We start from the raw sequence: 20,268 nt of genomic DNA, 5'->3' as shown, positions 1-20,268 counted from the left end.
CTGCTGATTGGCGTCACTGTCGTGCAGACCTGACAGATTTCTCTGACATGTAAACTGTACCACCGCGTTTCATCAGGTCCTTCACACGCTTCCAGTTATATGGAACTGTCAGCCCCTACCTCCGCCTGCCCCCTATTTATCTGGCCCTTTTCTGTCCCCAGCTTGTGTCTGTGCATACTGCTAGGCAACACTATCTCCAGGGTTTATTTAATTTCCATGAATGTCATTTAGAATTTCTCATAATTCACTACTGCGGGGTCATCTGCCAGAGGATTTAATCTGAGGGTGACGAACGGTCCTTCCCCTGGCTGCAGTCACCGCTCCAACCGCTCTGTAGCTCATTAATTTCCTGCCAAAATATCAGCCTCTGTCGTAGCCGACAGAATGTGGGATGGAGGAAGATCATATTTCATTATTACATTAATCAGACCCACATGCAGACACGATTGTAAATCAGGTGGGAGGTGACATTAATCCTGCAGAACCAGTTTGTGAATACCCTGAAACCCGTCTTCGGGTGTTGCAGTCAATTTATTCCAGTTTTATATACAGTGGGGTCCAAAAGTCTGAGACCATTTTCCCATTCAAGTTTATGGTAAAGTGGTCTCAGATTTTTGGGCCCCAATGCATTTGTTCTCCTCTTGTTCAATTCAAAAATGAATCAGACACTACTGTTATACTGTGAAATGCTATATGCACTACTTGCAAATGCTTGCAACCTTTTCTGGATGTTATGTAGATTTAGGTTGGTGGCTGGTGGCTGGTTGCTGGTTGCTGGTTAAAAGCCTGGTGTAAACGAAGTGTTATCAAAAACCTGATTTCTGGCAGAGCGATACGAGTCTGCAGTTTCCTTCCTGGTCAGTTCATTAGAAATGATCAAAAGTGCCTCAGATACTGATCACCACTAGTGGTAAATAAATAAAAGTAAGCATATCTCTTGTCAGTGATTAAAGGAAGCAACCACAAATAGTTCTAAATTTCAAACAAAAATTAATTCACTTTTATTTCATGTCCTCTATGATGATATACTTTGTTGTGAACAGTAACCTTTATCAAGAGCTGTACTGTACTCAGCACTACTGTGGAAGAGCAACTGATTTTAGGTGGTTTTGTCCTCCATTCTTATTGGCTGCCTTTCTTGCACAGACACTTTAACTCGGCTCTGCTTGCATGCAATAATTTGCTTTCACGTTTTTGTCTAACAGTTGATTCGAAATGCCATTTCACCACATTTGAAATTCATGTCCTTCTCAATTCAATCTTGAACCATTTGTAAATACTGTAATATGGGACTGTTTGTGGTGACCTATACTATTACTAATGGAAAAAAAAGATTTGGTCCAGATGTATGGCTACTACTATTGTAGTATGAAAAATAATGATTTTATTATTATAATTATTATTATTATCATAATTATTTATATTTCATAGAAGTTACAGTTGTAAGAAGTGGCTATTTGCAGTCTTTTGTTCCCTGCTCATTTTGTTATCATTTACTCCCTGGTCACATTTTGCTTACTGTGTAATCAAATGTGAATATGTGCTGTCAAGATGTTTTTTTGTGAAGGGAAAGTGCAGTGTGAGCAAGATTAGAGAGAAGGAAGTAGCAAGTGACAGAAAGCATAATTAAGGAAATGTGTTGGATGACTTATCAAAAAAGGCACAGAAGTGCTTGGTTAGTACTGTACCAAAAACAATAGTCATTGCTGGCTTGAAACTTCATGATCCAGTGCCAGACATGTTTGACTTTTTTCTGTTACACAGAATAGTCCATTTAACAGATTTTCATCACTTTGCATTACTTTGAGAATTTTTACAACCTTTGTGATCAAGATAAAATTCTATTTACACGTAAAATAACACTTTCAGGCAGTGTCTCGTCTTGCCTGGACTATTACAGTTATTAATTGTGTCCCATTGTGCACTGTCCATTGTGTTACTGTGGCATCCCATTATTCAACAGTTTGTTACTGTGGGCTATTTATGACATCTCCAGCTGAGTAGATGTTGCTGTGGGAGATTCCATGGTACCTTTGTGGAGTGGCTTGCGGCAGAGTGCAGCTGTCAGTCTTTTCCGAAACACCTTACACAAGAACACGTAGATAAGTGGATCCAGACATATATTAGTGGCCGATAGCCACAAGGTGGTCTCCTTAGCAATGTACAGTGCTTGGCAGTGACTTGCTGTGCTACGGGTCTGAGTCAGGGTGTAGGGAACACGAGCAAAGTGAAAGGGGGCAAAGCAGATGAAAAACACCCCCACCACCACAAAGACCTTTGCCTTTGTTTTCCGACTGGCTGCCTGAGATCTGCTCTTTGAGGCTTTGTATGACTCATAAACCTTCTTGCTGATGAACGTGTAGCAAACCACCATCAAGGCCAGAGTGCCCCAAAAAACCACCTGCAGATGTACATCAACAAAACATTAAGCAAGGCACTTGGAAAGACTTTCTCATAACTTTTCTCACAAATAATTTCGGTATCTTCCGTAAATGTGCAGATGTCACAGTGCAAATATATTAAAAGAAAAGTTCAACATACACTTATTCCCTTTCTGGCTGAGAGTTAGATGAGAAGATTTAGACTACTCTCATGTCTGTACAGTAAAAAAAATGAAGCTATGGCTATCTTACGTTACCCTATAGGCACAGCTAGCCTGTCTCTGTCCAAACAAATCCAGATACCTGCACCTCTAAAGCTAACTAATTAACATGTTAAACTATATCATGAAATCAAAGTGCAAAAATGATTAGTTGTGGTTTTTGTCAATGCTCCCCACCAAAAAATAGTCCACCACATAACTCCAAGTAAAACCACACTTCTTTTGTTTTTACACTTCAGTCTATGGATTAAACCAACCTGATATAACATGTTAATTTGTGAGCTGCAAAGGTGCTGGCAGGCCTTTCAATAGTGCCAGGCTGACTCCAGTCTTTATGCTAATCTTATCTGACCAGCTTTTGGCTCCAACTTTATATTAAATGTACAGGTGTGAGAATGGTATCGATTTTCTCATCTCACTCTAGCAAGAGTAATAGCTGCTAGTAATTAATAGCTACCTGACAGAAGTAGTTGAATCCCTCATGCCACATCAGGCCGGCTTTGCTCTTCATGGAGGAGCACTTCAGTTTGCCTCCAGTGACCCGTGGTGGCTGGTCGCTTAGAATAACGTTGGGTAATGCTAAAGATAACATTACCACCCAGACAGATGCACTCAGCACCTGGCCAACACGGACCCGCTGCAGGACACACTTCCCAAAAGGCCTGACTATTTTCAGGTAGCGGTCCAGGCTGATGAGGCCCAGCAAGAGGATGCTGATGTACATGGTGATGTAGAAGAGAACCGCAGAGTATCGGCAGTGGAAGGCGCGTAAATGCCAGGAGCCCACACCTGCATCACTTAAGACTCTCAGAGGGATGGTCAAGGTCATCAGCAAGTCAGCCACCACCTGTTGTTGAAGGATCATGTTTGTTTTTTCATTTTCTTGCTTCACAATGAAAGTATAATTCTATAAAGCCTTCATTCCTTACCACATTTTTTAGAAAGACCACAAATGTTGAGGTGCTGGGGATGCTGAAGAAGATCCATGCAGCCAGGGAATTGAGTATCATGGCAGCTATAAACAGGATGCTGTACAGACTTGGGAAAACCACAGCTGTTATGCTGGTATCCCGAACACACTTGATGGATGAGTTAGACAGGGTGGTGTTCATCTTCGGTGGACCTTAGGAAGGATGGGGAGAGAGGAGAGATGAGAGACGTTATTTAAATATATACAGTAACTATATTATTCAAAGAAGAAACACGGTAATACACTGTTTTCAGAACATACACATCTAAAGATTATAACATTGTTTCTGTTGTAATCATTTTCTGGATCCCCCAGAAATTCTGTAACAGGACTGTAGTTGAGCAGCTTGGGTTATTAGATTAATCTTTCAAATATCTAGTGTCAAGAATTAAGTCTGAAGGATCACGTATCTTTCCGTCTTTCAATTCAACAAGTAAAGGACATTTTATGCCACTTTCAGGGGCATACAAATATTTTTTTCTTATACAACCAGTAAATACAGTGTAACCGGTGCATTTCACAGCATTTAGACACAGGGTCATTCAGTAGAATTGACCTTTCCCACAGTCACTTCATACTGCTACGACCACCAGTTTAGTTTAACAATAACAATGCAAAGACAGATTTAACATACAGCACTGACGACATCCAACAACTCACTGCTGCGTTTGTTCATTCTGAATTCACCTCTCGTCTGAGAGTACATCTGTCTGCTGTCTTTACATTGAAAACCTTAACAGCTTAGAATAACACTGAGGCCAGGAGCAGGTGCTATGGGAACCAGCATATGTAATACTCTCAAAGCGTCTGTCTGTTTCAGTGTGCATAATGATGTTAATTAGGTCTGTTAAAACTATTGTTACACAAATTCTATATCTCTGTGCCCAGTTGAGATTAGTGATGTATCTAGAAGAAGCCAATAATTGAGTCTTACCTTTTTGTGTCCTTATCGTCTGTGACTGTGCAACATGTGAGGAACAAAGAGTAAAGGAAAGAAAAACTACACTATTACAAAAAAAAGGAAGAAGTGAAATGTCCAGTTCCCCTTTCTGCTTTTTATCAACAGGAAGTAGATGAAACAAAAAAAATCCCAAAATTGAAAGGCTCTTGGTGTTAGTTTAGGTCTTTAATCAATTAAGAAATACTACTTCTGACCTAAGGAGGTTTCAGTCTCTCTCTCTCTCTCTCTCTCTCTCTCTCCCCCCCTCTTTAAGTGTGTGTGTGTGCGTTTGATGCTCTTACAATGGGTGGTCTCTGGAGCTACTGTGTGGCTGTCTTGTCACAATCCCAATGAATTTGCCAGTCTTCCTCCGGGTGAAAGACCCGTTCCTTCCTTGCTTCCTGTTCCAATTGTCTGCAGAGAGGCTTGTTCTGCTCCGTGCCAGTCCTCCTGCCTCCGCTAACTTGCGTCAGTCGCAGTAGCTGTTGACAGGCGAACACTAAAGCCCTGGACTCATTTCTCGACCCACATCTAGAGACCTCCTGCACCCCACTGCTCCTCCCTCCACCCTGCAGCTTATTTATCACCTCTATCTGTCTGTCTTTTCTCATCAAGACTTGGTCCTCTTACCACCAACAACCAGAGGTACATATAGTAGTACATAGTACATAGTACATATATTTTTGTCATGTTTAATATAACTACCATCAAATACAACATACAAGTACATTCCCTTCTACTCCTATCTTTTTTTTTCAGTTTTATTCCCTTTTGTGCTTTCTTGCTAAAAATAGTGTGTTCTGAGAACACAACATGATTTCCTGTGTCATATTGCTTGGAGCTGGGCCAGGAATTATGACATGAGAGAAAAAGTAGCTGGAGAAGTGACACTTAAGTGAACTTAGAAATTGCTGTTTAATCACAATATGTTTCATTGTAAATTATACTTGTGTTTTCCAAGAACTGTGGGCTGTAAATTCTAAGTAATAATCATAAAAAACTATTTCGACAAAAGAAAACAACTTCATTCTTAGTTTCAGTTACATCGCATTGTGCCACAATATAAACCCCACATAATCACATTCGTCAGTAGTCATGTGGATAACAAACTTATCAAATCCTTTAGAAACTGTTGACTGGTGAAAAAAATTTGCTTTCTCAGCTGGAATAAAGGGACAAGTTGATTCTAGATGTGGTTTGTTTTTGAAACTTAAACAAGGCCGAGCAGAATAATGCCTCAATTTTGTGTTTATTTTTGTTTACTACCGGCAGAAGATTTACAGCTTGTTTTACAGCTTTCCACATTTTTATAGAGGAAATACAGGAAAATCAATGCAGTAAAAATATATCAGTACAGTAAATCTGACTTGGTCCTTTTTTTTCTCTTTTTTACGACCATCCATGTTGACCACTGATAAGCATGCCACAAATTGTTGACACAAGCTGATAGACACATTGCACATCTGCAGAACTCCATTAAAGACATGAGCCATTTTACTGTTACCACAAACATTATAAGACTTCAGTGTGAGATGCAAATGTTAACTATACATACTTAACTTGTTTTGCATGGCAGCTTGATTTACATCTCTTTCTCTTTCCTTCCTCTTTTCTCTATTTGCCTGCTGATTTTGAACCTCCACAGCTACTGTAGAAGCGTGTTTTGTTCACATATAAACAGCATAATAATATCCTCCCCTTGTCTCATACTGCTTATCACACCCGTTCCTATTCTACTTCCTGTTTGTAGTTTTCAAGCTATCTAGAACCACACATGACACATACAGCACAGCAAACTTCAACAAGGATTATAGAATGTAAAAGCAGTAAATAGCAAAATGTTAATAAATACGTGAAACAATAAACCAAGTCTAGAAATTCTGCAGGAACATCTGAGCTCACTCTTTATCATAAAAAACTTCATGACCTCAGTCACTCACTTAGCCTCTGCTTTGGCTGCTGAAGACACTTTAAATGAGACGGAGATATTTTTCATCATAGATAGCAGTTTCTCCTTGAATTCTTGACACAAAAAGACATAGAGAAGTGGGTCCATACAGATATTTGTGCTGACAAGCCAGAGGCTCAACTCCTTGCCAAACTTACTCTCTGAGTAAGGGCATGAACTTTTGGAATTTTTGACTTGTTGAAAAGTGTATGGGATCCTGACAATGTGGTACGGTGTGAACGATACAAAAAACACAATGACAATCATAAAGACACGTAGTTTTATCTTCTGCTTTCCCTTCTTGTTATTGCTGCCAGATTTTCGAAAAGACTGTATAACCTTGTTGGCGATGCAAATGTAACAAACTACAATGACCACACTGATGAGCCAGAAGAGAACGTTCAGGTAAATCACAACCATTTGATGAACTTCAAGTCCAGCTGGTCCTTTAAACTTCATACAAGTGCTGGGCTTTGTCATATTGGCTACTGATTGGTTACTTAAAATATTTGGTAAAGCTGTGCCTCCAAAGAGTACTAGCCAGACTGAGCCACATATCAGTTTGCTAAAGGTCAGATTCTGACCAAACAGCTTGCTCCGGGGTATCATGATCTTGAAGAAACGGTCCAGACTGATAAGGCCCAACAAAGTAATACATGTGTACTGTGCACTGTAGAAAATGGCTTTGAAATAATTGCATGAAAATTCAAATAATGCATCAGAAGCACCTGACAAGTCACTTGCAGCTTTGATTGGGATAATCAAGGTCATAATAACGTCAGCAGCTACTAGATTTTTCAAGTACACCACCAAGGTGGAGGTGGACTTGAGGTGCAGGGACACCCAGGCTGCCACACTATTCAGCGACAACGCTATGGGAAACATCAAAAAGTAGAGAATTGGGACAACGTTTTTCATGTACATGTAACTGTCACACTCGGAATTATCAGGAGACATCTGAGTCGATTGCATCACTGCACCTGAGGAGAACACACAGAACCCACCGTTGTCAAGAACAGTAGGTTATATAGTAACTGACTATATTTTAAACGGATAGTCCTGCTGAATATGCACAATATTATTTGAACAGTTCATTATTTGAACAGTGTCCCATAGTGACAGAACAGAAAAATTATTTGTCTGGCCTAACTTAGTGTTTTTTCCTTCATGTAAAATCAGGGGTGTGGCTTTTGTGCGACTCACTCTGCTGGTTTCTGTCAAAGCGAGGACCCATCCATCCATCCAACATCTGTCACCTGTCAGAGTCAGAGTTGAAGGCTGAGTGAAGTAAAGGGAGTGTGTTGTTTATTGTGTTCCTTCTGACATAGAAATGTAAATGAATATGTTTGTTAGGCAGACTTTTTATTATAAATGTTTCCATCATACATTTATACATTTATGCTTATTCTCCAACTCTTATATTTAGTGTTATATATAGGCAATACTGCCATGTCCCTGATTTTCTAACTGTTAAAAAAGTAAATAAATGATTAAGTGTAAATATATTTGAATAAAAATTCAGAATGAGTAGGTATATTATAGGCTTACCTGTCGTGGCACGGCTACTTGTTTTTTCAATTGACTTTACAAGGTAGAGCGGATAAAGAGGTCACTAATTCAACTCATTAAACACATAGAAATCTTAGAGACACATAGAGATCAGAAATTAGTGTGACTAACTTTCAAAGTAAAACAATATCTCTCATGCGTTACTCTCTGTGCAGAACACAGAGCTGACATTTTTTTCCTAAACTTAAATGAAAACCATAGCTTTACAGTATGTCTTAGCTGTGTAAACAGTTGGTTTTAGAAATAAAAAAAATGCAATATTGATAGATATTTATTGATTTAGACTTTTCATAATGATGCTGTTACTTTTGGAAACATACTATCCTTGTCTTGTAGTGAATTCTATGAAGTTTTGTAAAATGACTAAAAGATTTTAAAAGATTCAACTGAATTCAACTTAACCTACCATAGATCAAACACTATAGATTGTGAACTAATGATGAGATTAAGATACATTTTGATAATAACTTACAGTTGATGACTTGACCCACTCTTCTCAACCTTAAAGTTGCAAAATGAACCTGTGTGACAATAGTACTGACATGGTAGGTGTTAAAGAAACACTGTTGATTTTCCTAACAAACAAATCAACATTTCAGCTGTGATGAGAATGGCAATTCATCAGAACATATGCAAAAATAGGAAAAACCTACTGGTCTTTAGACAAAAGCAAAACAGGACGTCATACATTCGAGTTTGGATGGGGTGAAGGCTTACTGGATTGAGGTTGCATCGTGCCTCCTCTGGCCTACACGTGTATCTGAGAAATCAATACCCCTGTCTCACCTTTGACCCTAAGCTGAGCAAAGGAGACATTTTTGGTTGTTTACAGACAAGAGCCCTCAACCTGAACACTGCATGTTTGTGCCATTTGCATAGAAAAAGTTCATATTGTTGACATGCTGCTAGATGAAACTGTTGTCCTAGATCTGAGCATCACGTGGAAAGCTAAATATGCATCATTTTTTCCCCCCACTTACCATCACTGTCTCGCACAAACAAAAAAAACGTTCCCTTGAGACACATCGTAGCAGCGAGTGATAATTCTTTAAAAAGCAAAGCAGATCCTGTTTCTCTCTTTTTGTGCCCTTCATTTGTTTGTGGTTGTCTTTTTGTTACTTGGGTGACTTTGCCTATTGATTCGCTGATTGATGGATTGCACCAGTTATTGCAGGAGTTCTGCAGGAACTGATACAGTGGCATTGGTCTCAGTTAAAACCGACCAAAAAATCCTACAGCTCCTACTGGAGCTTACTGTCCACTTAAAAAGAAGAAGGTCAATAGCTGTCAAGAACATGTATCCTCTGCGGGGCTTCACTTTCATTTCTGGCAAACCAATTAAACATATTTGGTAAATTGTAATAGTAGTTTAAATGATTGTTGCGGTGTAGTCTGCAATATTGTGGGGCATTGGTATTTAATTCAAATTTTTAATGCTGCTGTTTGGCAGCTCTGAGGAGGATACTGTTGAAAATACTAATAGTTTATTACTTAGAAAGCAATTAAAGTTAATGAAATCATTTAACGAGGCCATGAAAAACAGAATATAAGAAATTCATTCAAATAAAAGAAATGAACTTTTGGCAAATGCTCTGTGGCAGGGAAGTTACTGAATATGGATACAGGATTTACAAGAATTGTTGTGGAAAGATTTATGTTACCATTTAATTAAGCCCTTGAAATAATAGACCAAAGCTATGTCGGGTGCAATTACTGTTTATTGTTCTTTTGTGCAGAAAAATATATTTTGAGTGCACATTTTAGTAATGTTTCACAGACAGTGGCAGTAATAATGATGAAAGGGGGTAACATGCACATAAACATTGTCCCTCTTATATTATTTATCATTTATTTTTTTATTATACTGTTCATTTATAACCTCCCCTAAAAACCAACAGGAGACAAGGCTGTTACATTATAACTGAGACACTCGGGTAATGGTGGGACTATATCTGCAGTGACCCCATCACAGAAAAACAAAACAAAAGATGACTTCAAACTCAAATGTATTAATAGAGGGCTCACAGTAACACCTCAGTATGGGATTCAAACAGTGTTGCATTATGAATACTTGAAAGAAAGTAAGAAAGTGTATTTCATATTTATCATGTTTTTTTTTATTTACCTTGTTTCTACCTTGTTTCTCTGAGTACACATTTAGCTTCAGTAGATGCTAATCTATGCATTAGGGCACTAGAGGGCAACATAGGGCAACAGTACAACATGGCATCTAAAGATCAAGAGTCTCTCTTGCTTCCTGAGTTACTCATTTGTGATATTTATGACTACAAACATCTTATCATATCTCCAACTTCTTAAAGGTGCTAATTTTGATGACTCACGTCATCCAGGAAGCTCCATATTTCAATCATCCTCATTTTCACCTGAATGTAACCCAACACAGATCCCTCTAGCTTTCACCATGTCAGCCAGTTTGACTCTGTACTCCCTACACAGATAGATGTAGAGAAAAGGGTCCAGACAGGCATTGGTGGTAGAGACCCACAGGGCCAAGTGATGAACTATCACCAACCACCTTTCAGTGCACACCTTAACGTTAAAGATTTCATACAGTGTAAAAGGAATGCGCATTATGTGGAGAGGCACAAAACACACAAAAAACACAAGGAGAATCAAGAAGACTCGGAGTTTGGTTTTCTTCTTCCCTTGGCTGTTGTTGCTCCCAGAGTTTCTGAAGGACTGCAGGACTTTCATGGTGATGCAGATGTAGCAAAACACAATCAATATGCTGATAAGCCAGAAAAGAATCTCCATAAATACAACCACACACTTGTGAAGTGTCAGACCCACTGGGCTTTTCAGGGACATACAAAAATTCCCTGTCATATTAATAGGATCCTGGTTAGTTAGAATGATGGTTGGGATCGCTGTGCTGCCAAATATCACCACCCAAACCAAGGCGGACATCACAAGACTGAACGATACATTCTGTCCTAGCAACTTTCCACATGGTCTAACAATTTTGAAGAACCGGTCCAGGCTGATGACACCCATTAAAGCAATGCTTGTGTACATGCAGCAGTAGAAAATGACATCAGAGTAACGGCAGGCAAACGCCCTCAGCTCAACTGTTGCTCCAGGAAGCATGCTGGCCGCCTTCAGCGGGAGTGTCAGAGTCATGAGCAGGTCAGCAGCCACCATGTTTTTAAGATACACGATGAAGGTAGAGGTGGAGCGGAGGTGCAAAGACACCCACGCTGCTACCCCGTTGAGCAGTAACGCAATGGGGAACAGGAAGAAGAAGAGGTACGAGAAAGCCACATTTACAGTCACAAGGCTGAAAGTGGCACAGTCAGAGGAGAGGTGTGAGATGTTGTTGGTCTCCATCTTAAAATCTGGAATTAAAAAAACATGCAGACATCAACCCTTTAAGCTTTCTAACCCTGATCTGGTTTATGTCGGTGATCAGATCAAATAACATTACAGTTTCAGGCTGGATTCCTCAAAAGCTGAGGGCTTTTAGAATAAATGATTGGGTGAAAGTCTGAGGTCAAGGGGGCAGAGTTTTGCCAGACTTGGCCCCTGCTTGGTCGTCATTTGAGACTGAAACTACTGCTGCTCTGAATTTTTCCAGTTTGCCCAGTTGGATCTGATTTGCGTTTATCATTTGGTTAAAAAACATTTGTTACTATGATTTGTCAAAGCTCAACCAAAGCATTTGAATGCACCCTGTATGCTGAAATTGACACTTCCACTTTTGACACTGAATCAGGGAAGTTATGCAGTTTTTGGATTTGTTTTCACCACTGTGAATACAACAACAAAAGAGTGGATTTGTATTGTTCTTTTTCACATATTATCAGGCTGAATACACTACACAGAATCTACCAGATTTTAGGGACATCTTTCTGATATTGAGGTGCAGTCCCCTCTGCACAACAGATCTCAGTTGCTTCACTGCTTATTTTACTTCTTTGCTTCTATTTGACAACTTTTAATTTGGATAGGATAAATGTAATCACCGAGGGTTTGACCTGGATTCATCTAATCAGTATATGCAATAAATAACTTTATACATTCAGTGTCATTTAAAGACTACAATTATCAGTGAATGTAAGGAGACTGGGTTGTAACAGTAATGACCTGGTATCAAAGAAACAGCAAATGCCTGTTTGAACTATATGAATCTGAGCTGGAAAGCTATTTTAACACTTCTGGGAAATAAACTTGATAGAATTAAGACACACACACATTTATGACCATTACATTGTGAGAAAGTTTACTGACTGGGCCTAAATCTTCTTCTCAGTAACACACATGCACAGAAACAGTTCAATAAACCAAATCTAAGCCATGCTGAGGTGGTCTTGAGATTTTGCAGGTTCAGTCTACTGTGTGCTCTACATGCCTTCCTCTAATGAAATGATAACAGCCACATATCAAATTGTTTGATTCATTCCATGACTTGTCATTGTAATCTTTTTTTAGAAAGTTGTGTTTAAGCCACTCACCAAGAATGGTTATCTCCTTAACTCCGCACTGCACAGCCTGGGAGATGATGACCTTCACAATAGAAATTACAAATGTGTCAGCCTCATCAGCCGGACAGATGCAAATCTGTGAGCAGTGAGCTGTTGTGGGGGAAAAAGGGTTTCAAATAACATCCATTGTGGTACGCCATTTGTTTTCAGGCTACACTAAAGCAATTTCTGACTATGCAGGTTTCTTTGTTTCTACTGGATGAGATGTTTTAAACTTAAATGGTCCTCTTTTCCCAACCTGTTAGAGATAGGATTCTTTTTCTTTTCACCAGCGTGATGCTGCAGCATTGATAATGTAGTGATGATGTAGGATGTAGGCACTGTCTCTTACTGTTGGCTCACACTTTTACTACCACAACTAAAAACAGCACTATTATCTTTATGTTTATTATTATCATTAACTGTCTAGACACGATATATTTTGCACTTACCTAATGAAAGACTGTAAGAGACATATCACTCATGGTTAGATTTGGAGATGTGAAAAATGACACCTCTGACTAGAACTCATAAAGTGTATTTTGTGTATGTTGCCTCCTTTATCGTTGTCTTATTATGAAACTGATAGGCATGCATCTTTTGGTTAATGCGGTTGTAACAGAAGCCAGTAGGAAAATCCCTGTTATGTAAAGTCTGTCCTTGACTACTTTCTAATTCCTTCTGTGCTTTATCTGCTGTGTTGTATCCATGGACTTGATAAGTGAGGGCAACTGAACAAGAAAAACAAAATGACACCGTCATATGACGTCAGATGATTTATTTGGACACATTAACCTGCTGTGTGGTTTGATTATCAGTTCTAACACAAACATCAACCTCAACAATAAGACATGTCAGTGTACTGACAGGTGTTTATCTGTAGCCTAAGACTTGAGGTTTAGTATACAGGTCAATTATTTTAGATGAATACTGTGGTTGTCCTTAAAAGGAGATTCATTTTCAGCCTGTAAATGAATATCTATATCTATATATAAGAGTAATGGGCATGAAAAAACAGAAGAGAAACTTAATGGTGTTATAGAGAACAGAAAGGAAAACAATCAAAACAGCTGATTACTGTTAGTTACAATGCTTTGATTATTAAAGGCATGGCATTGTGATGATGATCATATCATGAACAGAAATATGTGCTATGGCCTTCACGTTTCATTTCTGCCTGTGGGGCAGACTGTGGGACAGACTGTGGGACTGCAAATGACAGAAAACACATGACCATGACTGTCACCTACTGTATGTCCTCTAAAGTTTAATCACAAAGCACAAATTGGATTTGAACCAATTTTCAACATTATTATCAAATACCACTACCACACTACAAAAGTCTTCATCATGTCCAGTGGTTTTATATACTGGCAGAGGAGTCTCTCAGAGGGGTGTTGCCTGTATCCACTTCTGACCCTCTCCCTGTCAGCCAGCTGCAGGTGCCAGGAGGCAGCTGCAGGGTCTTGAACAGAGTGGTCCTGAAGGACTTACAGAGGAAGAAGTAGATGAGCGGGTCTAGAACAGAGTTTAGGGATGAGAGGAAAAGAGTGCTCTCCTTCAGCTGAAAGAAGAAGAGCTTGAGTTTACAGTCAAAGACCTTTCGGGTCTGGCTTATAGTGTACGGCACACGGGCAAAGTGAAACGGCACAAAGCACACAAAGAACACTGCCAGAACCAGGAACACATTTGCATTAATTTTTCTTTTGGCCTGCTGGGGTGAGCGAGTCGTTTTCCTGCTTGGTGCCTGACATATTGTCCCTCCAGCGTTGTGGGACTTGGTGCGGGAGTAGGATTTGTACAGCTCTTTGGTGATTAGAGTGTAGCATACTACCACAGTCACCAGGTTGCCCCAGAAAATAACTTGACAGACATGATTTACTACCTCATGCCAAAGCAGCCCAGCCTTTGTCTTCAGGTCGCTGCACTTGAAGTGTTTAGAAGGCGGCGTTTTAGATGTCAGGATGACGTTGGGCAGACAGAGAACGAGCAGAAAGGTCCAGATGGCCCCTGAAAGGAGCTTCCGACGGGCCAGCCGGGATGCATTAGTCCCCTTAAAGGGCTTGAGGGTCTTCCTACAGCGATCAATGCTGATGAGGCCAAAGAAGAGGATGCTGATATACATGGTGAGGTAGAAGAGCACCGAGGAAACTCGACACACAAATATACGCAGGCCAATGGATGCCATGTTGGAGTCTGACAACACCTGGAGAAACAGAATTTTACTGTTAAACACCTGGCAACCAAAATGTTTGTTATGAATGACCTATAACAAATCTATTAGAAATGGTTTGATAACAATTAAAAAGCAATTAGTTATAACTTATGACCCCCCCTTTAAAGTGTGCCTTATTAGGAAGTGGTACCAGTTTAACCAAACCTTGAAAGGGAAGGAAAAGGTCATGATGACATCTGCAACCACAATATTCTTCAGGTATATGATGAAGTGAGACCGCGAGGGGATCCGGAAAAACACCCACATTGCCACGCCATTGAGTAACAGCCCCACCAAGAGGAGGACGGAGTAGAGAACAGGAAAAAACACTGTCTTCAAAATGTTGTCACGGGAACAAGTGATATTGGTGTGGCTGTGATTGCCAGGGAACTGGGGGAAAGGTGCGTTTGTCTCCATGAGCATTGTCTAAAAAATACAAAAGAAAGTTGTTTGCAAAAACAAACGAACAAACCAAAAACATTTCATCTTAAAGTTAGCTCTGATACTCTCCTAGAATTATTTTTTCATAAAATGTGAGTTACTTGTTTTAGTTTTTTAGTTTACTCTTTTTTAACTACATACAGTCCAGACCAGAAATAGAAAGATCTCAGGCTCTGAACTTCAGCACATTCAATTTAAAATAAAACATCAGGTAGCCAAGTATCAGTTTTAATTTGAGTGGGTTTATGTCAGTATCGAAAGAACTGTTGTATATAGATATAGCCTTTTTAAAGTTTAGGGGTTCAAAAGCAACTGGACAGATGAAGTCAAACAAGACCATCAAATTTAATATTTTGTGGTAAGTCCTCTGATTGATATCACTAGATGCTTTGTATCTTCCCTCACTGCAGCCATCCTCAGCTCTTGCTTGTTGTAGGGTCTCTCTGCCATCAGTCCGGTCTTCAGCGAGTACAATGCAGCTCAGTCAGGTTAAGATCAGGTTATTGATGAAATGTTGTCCAAGGGGTTTTGATGTATTTGGCTGAATCTGAGCTCACAGAAACCTCCTGTATACCTCTGCATTGATCCTCTTGCTCCCATCAGCAGGGAAAGCATCAATAAATGCCAGAGCGTCACTTCCATTGGCAGCCGTAACAGAACCACCACCATGTTTGACAGGTGAGGTGCTGTGCTCTGGACTATGAATATATCCTTATCTTTTTAAGTCCACACTTTCCTATTTTCATCATTTCCAGAGAGGCTTGATTTTTGGTTTCTTTTCGTAAGCGAGTAGCATGAATCAAGATGGCCGCAGCATGAGTGAGCTCAAGTGCCTGTCTGCACCTTCACCTGTAGCTCAGCAAAACATACCGATTCGTGGCACGACGGCTGTATACTGATCGGCACAATAATGGCACCGGATTAACAGTACCAGCGCTCCCTTACAAACTTTATGGGATGGTATACAACAGATCGAGACTGATATGGTCACTCATCTGTATTCAAAGGTGGATCTGATCCAACCAAAACGAGCAGCGTTTACATGTCCCTTGATACTCTCAGAGAACACGTCTCCTTATTAGAACAATGAATCGGGGCAAATGAGGACTAATTACTGGTTCGGACCGATGAACTGACTAAGGATAACGCCTACCTGATGGACCAGTTTCGGGATCTGGAGAGGCGAAAGCAGAGCGTCCCGTCTTAGCTTTCTTAAGATTCCTCAATCCGCTGAGGGCCACGACATTCTTGGCTTCATGTCCTAACACAGGTCCTCTGGCGAGAAAAGTTCCCCACTCCTCCGGCCATGGAGAGGCCGCACCGCACGCCAACTTTCCTTTTACAACAACAGGGCTGACCCAAAGCCTGACCTGCTCTACCGGCTCAAACTTCTCCATTTCCAGGACAAGGTGAAAGCTCGGCGTCTTGCCAAGGAGAAGAAGGAGCTGCTGTCTAGAGGAAGGCTACTCGCATCTACTATAAGAAGTTTTGTTGTTTTGATATTGTAAAAAGAGAGACTCAGGGAGCTGAACTAAAATACTCTCTCAGGTGTCATTGTTGATGACTAACCTCAACGGTCCACATGTCACAAAGCCGCTGAAGCTGCCTTCATGTCCACTACAAACTCTCCATCATAAAATCTGTAAAGCAGAATTTAAGACATTTGAATATCTCCATCTTTTTGCATGTGGTCGTCTAAGCTTAAGCCGTTAATTAACTGAACGGCTTGATTTCCTGGCTGCTCCTTTCTTCTTCTACTTTTTCTTTATCTTGACTCTTTGGGTAACCAGTTAATCCAGGAATGTATTTTTCTAATTTGATGAATTACCTGCTGGAATATTTTCAAGTTATCTGTTGTTGAAAACTAATTTGTTTGTTTACTTCCTGTGTCGTAAAACCGCAGCGCTGCTCTATTTACAGCTGTTTTCAGTTGTTTGCGGCCGCTGCCACCCTGCCCAAATGCTGATTGGGAAACATACAGGCAATTTATGCAATTTATTTATATTTATAAATATATTCAAGACATTGACCTACAATGCTAAATCTAAGTATTATAAAGAATGTCTTTCTAATGATTAAAAAAAAATCCCAAACAGTTTTGGAACACCATAAAATCCATAATAAACACCTCCAATAAATGTCATCCATCTACATCCAGGAGAGCATTCTTGACTTGCTGTGCAGTCATAAAGGGGTTTCTCTTCACCATACAAATGATTTTCCACTCATCCTGATCTGCCAGTTCTTTTTACCATTTTCTAGTTTTACTGAGTTGTTTTTTTTTTTAAACTGTTGATTTTGGCAAATCAGTTACCTTTGATATGTTTTCGATTGAATTTTTTGGAACCTCATTATTATCTTCTTCACATACACGGTCGCCTCGTTACTTGGCATGTTGACAGACATCTCCACCTTAAATTCTTCATCAAGTCTGAGCCACATGTCAGTTTTAATGTTGAAACAACACACAGTTGCACAAGAAACACAAGCAAAGTGTCCACTTACTTTTGAACATTTGCAATTTGGGCTCTATATGTTAAAAGGTCTATATCTCCCACATAGTCCTTTCAAAATAGTTGCAAACCTACTAAAATTAAAGCTGAGACATGGCACTTTAACGCAACATCCATTATTTTATTTCAAACTGAATGTGCTGAAGCTCAGACATATTGTTCACACAGTTTATGTTGAGATGTGTCAATAAAAACCACTGAACAACATAATATTCCTGAAAGCAGCTGGTTGATTACACTGACAGTACATCTGATTTCCATTCCTTTATGTAAACTGTGTTCAGCAAAATCTGCATAAAGTGTTAAGCAAAATCTAGGCATAAAATCAAAGTGAAGTTTGCACAATCATTTGCACAATTTTTAAATAAATTCTGCACATTCAGCCTGATTTACAGTGATAGATACAAGTTGAAGTTTTGTAACTGACCTGTTAATTTTGCTGATATGTGTCAGTGAAATCCCAGTGCAGCTCTTATTGCAGCTCCTGCGTCTGTATTCTGCAAAACTGTGATCTGATACTGTCCGTTTGACTGTGTAAGTGTGTATAGTTTTGTGATACACAACTACCAGGAAGACTTTCTCTTTGCCTTCTCCTTTCAGTTTCCTGTCACATGGAAGGGCAGTGGGCTGCATTTGTAAATACATTTGAACAGACAGAGCTTTCACTTCAGTTTATTAATTGACTGCTGAGGGTGATTAATTTGGAGCAGATAAACAGCAAGTTAAACACAAGCAAAAGAAATCTTATAAACAGCAAATAGGCAAAGCCAAAACAGCCAAAGCATCGATCAAACATTTAAAATGGTCACCATCATCTCCTGAGCTATTGTTACACATGTATATTTAATAATGGATTTGGAAGGATAAGAAACTATATGTAACTCATTATTCAATAATGTGAGGAGCTAATGAGCTTCCTCTTATTCACTTCCTCCAATTTTTGCAACCATTGTGTAATTTCCACTAAATTTCATGAAATACACATTACCAACAGGACATTATTCAGGGTAAAAATGACTCATTAAAACATCCTTTTCTTTATTTTCTATGAACAGTTTGTTCTTGAACTGCAGCCTGTCCCTGTGTGCACTGGGCAAAAAGCAAGAAAGCACTCAGACAGTCTCAAATGAGAATCACTTCAACACACATTTCATGGAGACAGGTATAACTATTCATAATATATCCCCAAATAGTTTAAATAAGGTAGCATGATTAGACTTTTGATGCAATATAATGGAGATCCTTTAAAAACAAACAGCTTGGAAGCATAGAGCAGTAATACCTTCTGCTCCACGGTGGAAAAAATATGAAACCATTTTTGGCAGACGCTTCACTAATATAAAACTTCCTAAGCGCTCTCAGTTTCAGATTTTGAACTCACTGCCTTCCCAGGTTTTGCCAGTGGCATCTCACCCTAGAGCCACTAAGCCACAGTCAAGTCAAGCCAAGTTGTGAAATGAGCAACTTAAATGTGTCCTTGCCCTCCAACCTCCCTCTCTTGGAGACAGAACATGAAGAAACTTCCCTTTCTTTTCCTTGTAACTTGTCTGTCATAGTGTATAGCAGACAGAGTCCACTCCAAAGTAAAACTTATTTATAAAATAGAGGATTTATCACATTGAAATAAACCTCTAGGAGTCTAGTATAAAGTCTAGAGTTGGTCTGTCAGATAGAATATGACAGGAAGACACACAAAGGAAGATTTAAAAGCCTTTTCAAAGGCATTTTGAAAATCCATTTGAAATTGAATGTATTTGAAAGTAGAATAATGACATGAGAATTATTTATTTGCACATTTATTGATGGTTGTATAAGGTTTTTACCCAAAATATATTTTTAATAGTATCACTTAGATGTAAATAAAACATTTTTTTTTTATACACTTTATTTATTTATTTTTTGATAAAAAAAAAACAACCAAACAAACAAACTAAACTAATGAAAAATAAGGCGCTGAAAAAGTGCAGAATGATTGACCAGCATTACTGGTGTTTAGAGAACAAACTCTAATCTTTGGCATATAGTCCATCTAATGACTGACTGTTACCCTGACTCTTGTATATATATTGTGACTGTACCATGTTGATTACCAAAGCTTATACAATATTAAACTTCTGCACTGGTAATAGTAGTTAGTGTTCTGTTGTTCTGTGTTTTCAGAATATCGTACTGTATGCGTTTATGTCCCTGGCTATGTTTTAGTTCATATTTCCCAGTGGAAGTGTGACAGTAGCTTCTTCCTATTTTTTTTAATTAAGACTTTAGAAATTGAAAAACAAAAAGTATCTACTTCTCTCATTATCACATGACCCTGATGGACCTCTGCCCTCCAGTCTCTCGAGTTAGCATGGCAATGCTGCAACTTCCTATGTCTGGGGCAAGGTTGGCCCAGTCAGCAGCTATCATTTCCTAAATCAATGCTCCTCTAGATGTCTGTGTCTTTGTGCATGAGTGAGTGTACATTTGCATGCTTTTGTGGTTGTTGTCACATTGATAGCGTAGTCTATATTCAGTCATATATTGTACGTGAGGCCAGTTTCTCAACCTTCCATATTAAACGCAGTCATGTTTCCCACAGCTGTGATCTCT

General features: G+C 39.3%; 2 protein-coding genes across 5 annotated transcripts; both read right to left on the bottom strand.

Annotated features, from left to right (window-relative positions):
• Window positions 1-1,345: 1,345 nt before the first annotated feature.
• Window positions 1,346-5,004, bottom strand: p2ry13 (purinergic receptor P2Y13). Of its 4 annotated transcripts, XM_022768960.1 has the most exons (5): window positions 4,815-5,004; window positions 4,507-4,531; window positions 3,532-3,725; window positions 3,060-3,449; window positions 1,346-2,401 (listed from the first exon to the last, which is right to left on the bottom strand). In XM_022768960.1, the coding sequence occupies exons 3-5, from the start codon at window positions 3,712-3,714 to the stop codon at window positions 1,982-1,984; spliced, it is 993 nt and encodes a 330-aa protein (XP_022624681.1). In that variant the 5' UTR covers window positions 3,715-3,725; window positions 4,507-4,531; window positions 4,815-5,004; the 3' UTR covers window positions 1,346-1,981. The 4 variants fall into 4 exon arrangements, with proteins under 4 accessions (XP_022624681.1, XP_022624682.1, XP_022624680.1 ...); XM_022768961.1 differs by lacking the exon at window positions 4,507-4,531; XM_022768959.1 differs by lacking the exon at window positions 4,815-5,004 and having other exon boundaries at window positions 4,507-4,722.
• Window positions 5,005-13,282: 8,278 nt separating this feature from the next.
• LOC111239159 (P2Y purinoceptor 12-like) lies at window positions 13,283-18,224 on the bottom strand. The gene is made up of 3 exons (XM_022768973.1): window positions 18,107-18,224; window positions 14,891-15,151; window positions 13,283-14,716 (listed from the first exon to the last, which is right to left on the bottom strand). The coding sequence occupies exons 2-3, from the start codon at window positions 15,146-15,148 to the stop codon at window positions 13,874-13,876; spliced, it is 1,101 nt and encodes a 366-aa protein (XP_022624694.1). The 5' UTR covers window positions 15,149-15,151; window positions 18,107-18,224; the 3' UTR covers window positions 13,283-13,873.
• Window positions 18,225-20,268: the final 2,044 nt, after the last annotated feature.

Source organism: Seriola dumerili, unplaced genomic scaffold, assembly GCF_002260705.1.
Source record: "Seriola dumerili isolate Sdu_G_001 unplaced genomic scaffold, Sdu_1.0 BDQW01001995.1, whole genome shotgun sequence".
NCBI lineage: Eukaryota > Metazoa > Chordata > Actinopteri > Carangiformes > Carangidae > Seriola > Seriola dumerili.
This window is presented reverse-complemented; position numbering and strand designations above follow the sequence as displayed.